Here is a 6399-nt window from a genome sequence, read left to right as displayed (position 1 = left end):
AGACAGGGTGAAAGCCATAGAAAACCAGGGAGGCAGAGAGACACACACCAAGCAGGGCGTGGCCCCACAGGCGCGGGACAGGTGGACGCACCTGCCGCCCGCTCCCACGCATGCGCCCTGGCAGGCGCGGGGTGGGGGCATCGCACCTGTTGGATGGAGCCTAGTGTGTCCGTGTACTTCTCCTCCGTCTGCTGGATCTCTCGCAGGCAGCAGCACCGCTTGTCGTAATCTGTCATCTTGGGCTGAGAGCGGGGAGGAGAGGCCAGTGTTGGGGGACCCGGGACTGCCCTTTGGCCGTGCACCCATCCAGGCCCAGTCCTTCACCCCCACACACCGGCATGGGCACCGGCTCCGAGCGCATGAGGTCCTCATAGATCTCGTCGCCCTCGGCCTCCTCGTTCTCCACGCAGTCATACAGGTCCTCATCCTCCTCCACGGTGTCGCTGCAGGAAGCAGAGTCAGGCAGGGCCTCAGGAGCCCCCAGGCCAGGGACCCCTCAGACCCCTCCCAGATCAAAGCGGTGGCCCCTTAAACCCCAAAGGCAGGATCATGTCCCCCTGAGACCTCCTGGCTCCTCAGACCCCCTTGGTGCAGACACTCACTCAATCTGGTCGGACAGGCCGCTGTAGATGTCTTCATCCCCCACACTCTCCTCCTCCGTGGGGAAGGGCCTGGGGGAGCCAGGATGGTGTGAGCCAGAATCCGGAGGGCCAGGTGGAGAGGGGAGGGTTTTAAGGACGGGGAGGGCAGGGTCAGCCCAAAGCTATCTGTCACCTCAGTGGTTACTCACATGATCCCCTTGTTCTGGGCAATCGGGGTCCAGGACAGGGCGGACAGGGTGTAGATGACCTGTAAAAAGGGCCGTGTTTTGCTCAGCAAGCCCCTGGCCTACCCCCATGCCAGAACAGCCTTGTACTCCAAGCAGCTGAGGCTGCACCTTGACATTAGACACCCCAGGTCTCTGGGAGCCTAAATCAGGATGTCCTCCACCTTCCCATCCCCCCATGTCAGCATGCCAGCGTTCCTGTTATTCTATTTAATTCCCATAAGCACTCAAAGAGGATGGGATGATATTACTCCCTAGGACTCAGAGAAGTGCGGCCACATATCTGAGGTCACACAGCAAGTGGTGAAGCAGGGACTCGCACCCGATTCCACGCCTCCTAAGCCAGACCCTCTGCACTTGGACCTGGTAGGGCACATCGGTCCTTCCCCTACCTACTCATAGCCTGCCTGGTGTCGATGTTCATGGAAATAAACTCAAACCCAATCTGTGGGCTCTATGCGCCCAGCTCACCTTCCCGAAATCCTGCACATCGAAGAGGTCAAAGGCCTCAAAGAGCTCACTCCTCTTGAGGCCAAACTTCTCACAGCAGGTAGACAAGAAGGTGCGGATGTTCTTAAGGCACAGGAACTGTGGGCAGAACAGTAATGAGGGCGGGAAACATAATGGGACGGGGAGAAGCCGAGCCCCTGCAGTCTGACTTGGTGACCCGCTCGGAAGGGGAAGCCTAAAACACAGCCCCCTCAGTAAGCCACCCCCTCTTCTGATAAAGACCAAGCTGTCCCTGAAGCCAGAGCTACCCCTCAATTTTTTTAGTTCACATGACATAAAGTTAACCACGAATATAAAATGAAGTAATATGCAAATTAGGCCAGGACGCTATAACGGTCATGACCAGCTCAGGAGAAGGGGCCAGGCGCGGCCCGGAGTCTGAGAGAACAACACACAGGGGGGCCGGCCCCCAGCCCCAGCCCCACTATGGCGCTGGGCTGCTGGGCCCGGAGTGAGTGGAGACACAAACCCACAGGGGGGCCGGGTTCAAATCTGATCAAGGGCATGTACCTAGGTTGCAGGTTCCTCCCTGGCCGGGGCCCAGGTCAGGGCTCATGCAGGAGGCAACCAATCAAAGTGTCCCTCTCACATTGATGTTTCTCTCTGTCTTTCTCTCTCTCTTCCATGCTCTCTAAAAATCACTGGAAAAATATCCTCAGGTGAGGATAAAAAAAAGAAGAAAGAAATGTCATATCCTATGAAAGAGACATCTTGAAATGCCTAAAGAAAGTTGTCATTTTCTCGTGGTGAAGGGACTGGAGTCTGTATTGATGAAAACACCTTGGTGGCTGTGGCAGCCGCAGTGGCGGCAGCAGCGGGGTGATGGGGGTGGCGCCTTCCCCTGATCAGCCTGGTTGCCTCCCACAGAGGGAGACCTATGGGGAGCGGGTCTAAGTCGTCAGTAGGACATCCCCTGAGGGCTCCTGGATTGTGAGAGGGAGCAGGATGAGCTAAGGGACGCCCCTCCCGCCCCCAGTGCACAAATTTCATGTGCCGGGCCTCTAGTGCTCTAATAAATGCAAATGAATATTATTCAGCCATTAAAAAGGAATGAGATTTTGATTTATGCTACCACATGGATGAACCTTGAAACATTATACTTGGTGGAATAAGCCAAACACATAAGGACAAATGCTGTATGATTTCACTCATATGAGGTCCCTAGAGGAGTCAGGTCCACAGAGACAGGAAGTAGATGGTGGGAGCCAGGGGCTGGGGGAGGGGGATGGGAGTTAGTGTTTAATGGGCACAGAGTTTCAGTTTTGAATGATGAAAAGTTTTGGATATAGGGGTGACGATCACACAACAATGTGAATGTATTTAATGCCACTGAATTGTACACTCACAAATGGTTAAAATGATAAATGATCATTTTACTTACATATCATTAATATATTTTGATACATACTTTATTTATAAAACATATATTTATATCATTTTAGTTACATATAAATCTATAATAATAAAAGCATAATATGCTAATTAGACCAGACAGCCGAATGACCTTCCAGACACCCTTCCAGATGACCTTCCAGACGAGGGCCAAGGCAAGCTGCGAGGGCCAAGCCCCCCTTGCACGAATTTCATGCATTGGGCCTCTAATATATATATATTTTACCACAAAGAAAAAGTTTAACAATCATTTTGAAGTATACACTACAGTGGCATTTAGTACATTTGCAGCTATCACCCCAGTTCCAAGACATTTTTATCACCACAAAAGGAAACTCAGTACCCATTAAGCAGTTACTTTCCATTCCCTACTCTTCTCCCTTCCTCTTGGCAACCGCTAGTTTGCTTTCTGTCTCTTGAATTTACCTATGTCCATCCACTGATAAATGGATAAACAAAATGAGGTATATCCATACAATGGGACATTATTCAGCCATAAAAAAGGGCAAAGTTGCCCTGGTCGATGTGTGTCAGTTGGTTGGGCATTGTCTCATGCACTGAACGGTTGCTGTTTCAATTCCTGGTCAGGGCACATGCCTGGGTTGTGGGCTCAATCCCCATTAGAGAGCGTGCAGGAGGCAGCTAATCAATGTTGTGCTCTCACATCAATGATTCTCTCTCTCTAAAAAACAATTTTTAAAAATCTTTAGCCCTAGCCATTTTGGCTCAGTGGATAGAGTGTTGGCCTGCAGACTGAAGGGTCCCAGGTTCAATTCTGGTCAAGGACACATGCCAGGTTTTCAGGCTCAATCCCCAGTAGAGGGCGTGCAGGAGGCAGCCAATCAATTATTCTCTCTTTTCATTGATATTTCTATCTCCCTCTTCTTTCCTCTCTGAAATCTTTAAAAAAAAAAAAAAGAGGGGGAGGGGGGCAGTACTAATACACAAAGTGGATACCTTGAAAAACATGAGACTGAGTGAAAGGAGCCAGACACAAATGGTCCACATCTTGTATGTTTCCATCTAAATGAAATACCCCTGAACTCTTCTAGGTTATGAGCCGACTTATTCCTTTGTTGATTACACCAGTTTGGGATGGGTTGCTGTGACTTGCAACCAAAAGACATCAGCAGTCAGACACGCAGGTTGTCACACTGGTTTGGAGGGTATTTGTCTCTCTTATAAATGAGCCCTCATGCCCTTGCATTTGCCCAACATCAGCTCAATTCAAATGTCCCAAAGGGCTCAGCTCTCTCCACGGTCCCTCAGATACTACAGATTTCTAACCAATCTCCCGAACAGCAGCCTCCCCCAGTGTGAAGAGCTGGCCTCTCCCATGACCAACATTTCTGGAGCAGGTTCATCAGGAGAGCTGGTTAAAGGAGTCTCCCAAAACCACATATTATGTGATCGCGTTCATACGAAATGTCCAGAACAGGCAAATCCACCCTGGAATATGACAGCCTAAAAAGGAGTGAGTCACCAACACTCACTACATGGATGGACCCTGAACACATGATGCTCAGTGAGAGAAGCCAGACAAAAAGGCCACACCGTGTGTGATTCCATTTCTGTGACATGTTCAGAACAGGCAGATCCGCAGAGACAGGAAATGGGTTAGTGGTTGCCAGAGGCTGGGGAGGGGAGAATTGGGGTTGACTGCTAATGGGAATGGGGTTTCTTTGGGGGATGATGAAAATGTCCTGGAATTAGATAGTAGTGATAGCTGTACAATTTTGTGAATATATTAAAAACCACTGAATTGTACACTTTAAAATGGTGAATTTTATGGTATATGAATTATATCTCAATTAAAAAAGTGCACCTTCCAGGTTCTTCCCCCTCATACCTACTCAGTCTGTGGACACCTGAGTTAGGTCCATCCCTCCTCTGCCCACAGCCCTCCAGGGCTCCCACCTCCCTCAGGGTAAAAGCCTACATTCTCCCCGAGTCCACAAGACCCTGCATGACCTCCCCCATCACCTCTCTGCTGTCACCTCCTGCCTCTCCCCCGACTCACTCCGCTCTGGCCAGGGGGGCCTCCTCACTGTTCCTCCAACACGCCAGGCACAGTCCTGCCCCAGGGCTAGTTACGCCCGCTCCTTGGAAGGTACTTTTCCCTGTGTATGGACTGACTTGTATCCCTCAAAATTCACATGTTGATGTTTTAACCCCCAGGACATCAGAATGGGACTGTGTTTGGAGACAGAGCCTTTAAAGAGGTAGTTGAGGTGAAATGAGATCACTAGGGTGGGCTCGAATCCAATAGGGTTGGAATCCTCATAGGAAGAGATTGGGTCCCAGATATGCACAGAGGAAAAATCCCGTGAGGACACAGGGGGAAGGCAGGCATCTGCAAGCTGAGGACAGAAGCCGCGGAAGAAACCAAACCCACTTATGCCTTGATTTGGACTTCCAGTCTCCAGAGAGGAATAAATTTATTAAGAAATAAATTCCTGCTGTAGAAATCCCCGCATCTGCGGATGTTGCCGTGGCGGCCTGGCCAACTCGGACACGCTGGTGTCCACCAGGTTCCTTGCACCTTCTTCAGGTCTTTGCTCGAAGGTCACCTTCTCCAGGAGGCCCCCTCTGAGCGCTCTATGTAAAATTGCAACCTTTCTCCACTCTGTGCTTTTTACTGTTCACCTCCCCCAAATAAAATGGGCGAGGGCAGGATCACTGTTCTGTTCCTTGGTAGATGCCCAGCACTTAGAATAGTGTAGAGGATCCTGAAGAAATATTTGTTGAATGGATGGGTGGCGATGAGGCTTGGAAATCTGTCTTTTAACAAGCTCCCCAAGTAATTTCTGGGTCCCTGGTAACCCCATTCTGTGATTCTACAATAACATTTGCATTTTTAGCCACCTGTTACCTGTGGTTGGCCATTATATTTATTCCGTCCTCATAACAACCCTGTGAGTTTTTATTTATTATTTATTTAGTTAGTTAGTTAATCCTCACCCAAGGATATTTTTTCCATTGGTTTTTAGAGAGAATCGAAAGGAAGGAGGGAGAGGGAGAGAGAGAGAAACGTTGATGTGAAAGAGACACATCGGCTGGCTGCCTCCTGCACGAGTCCTGACCTGTCTGGGGATCGAACTTGCAACCCAGACACATGCACTTGACCGGGAATCAAATCTGAAACACAAGCCAGGGCAACCCTGTGAGTTTTTAATGCCCATTTTCCTTATGAGGAAGCAGGCTGGGAGGAGGAAAGAACGCTGGCCAAGATTATGAACAGCAAGAGGAAAGCCACAGAGACTTTGTGAAACGAAGCTCCAGGATGCTGTGAGTCTAGAGACGGCTTTCCGAATCACAGCATCTCACTGCCTTGCATGACCACCAGTCATGTATGCGCGCGATCCCCAGCACTAAGTATTTATTAAAATCAAATACTTTAAAATAACTTATATATAGATATAAGGTGTACAACATGATGATTGGCTATTCATAGTGAAATGACTGCAGTCCCACTAATTCACATTATCATCTCACAATCGCCATGTTTTGGTGTGTGATAAATGCCCCCGAAACCTTCTCTCTTAGCACATGTCCAGTGTTATCGATTATGTTATTAAGGACAGTCATCATGCCTGGACATTACGCCTCTATCATCCTCCATCACTGCAAGGCTGTACCCTTTTGCAACCACTGCGCTACTGCTCTCTGCT

At 49.4% G+C, this 6399-nt stretch overlaps 1 protein-coding gene across 1 annotated transcript in view; it reads right to left on the bottom strand.

The window, feature by feature from the left end:
* Positions 1–6399, bottom strand: part of VAV1 (vav guanine nucleotide exchange factor 1) — a 62766-nt gene that overhangs the window by 22370 nt on the left and 33997 nt on the right. Inside the window, exons 3-7 of the mRNA XM_006764329.2 lie at positions 1298–1414; positions 791–849; positions 603–671; positions 335–443; positions 147–242 (exon numbers count right to left, since the gene is read on the bottom strand). Of these exons, the coding sequence (XP_006764392.1) occupies positions 147–242; positions 335–443; positions 603–671; positions 791–849; positions 1298–1414 (450 nt within the window). The remainder of the gene's footprint in view (positions 1–146; positions 243–334; positions 444–602; positions 672–790; positions 850–1297; positions 1415–6399) is intronic.

Source organism: Myotis davidii, unplaced genomic scaffold, assembly GCF_000327345.1.
Source record: "Myotis davidii unplaced genomic scaffold, ASM32734v1 scaffold921, whole genome shotgun sequence".
Classification (NCBI taxonomy): Eukaryota; Metazoa; Chordata; class Mammalia; order Chiroptera; family Vespertilionidae; genus Myotis; species Myotis davidii.
The sequence above is the reverse complement of the archived record's forward strand: the minus strand, read 5'-3'. Positions and strand labels throughout refer to the sequence as shown.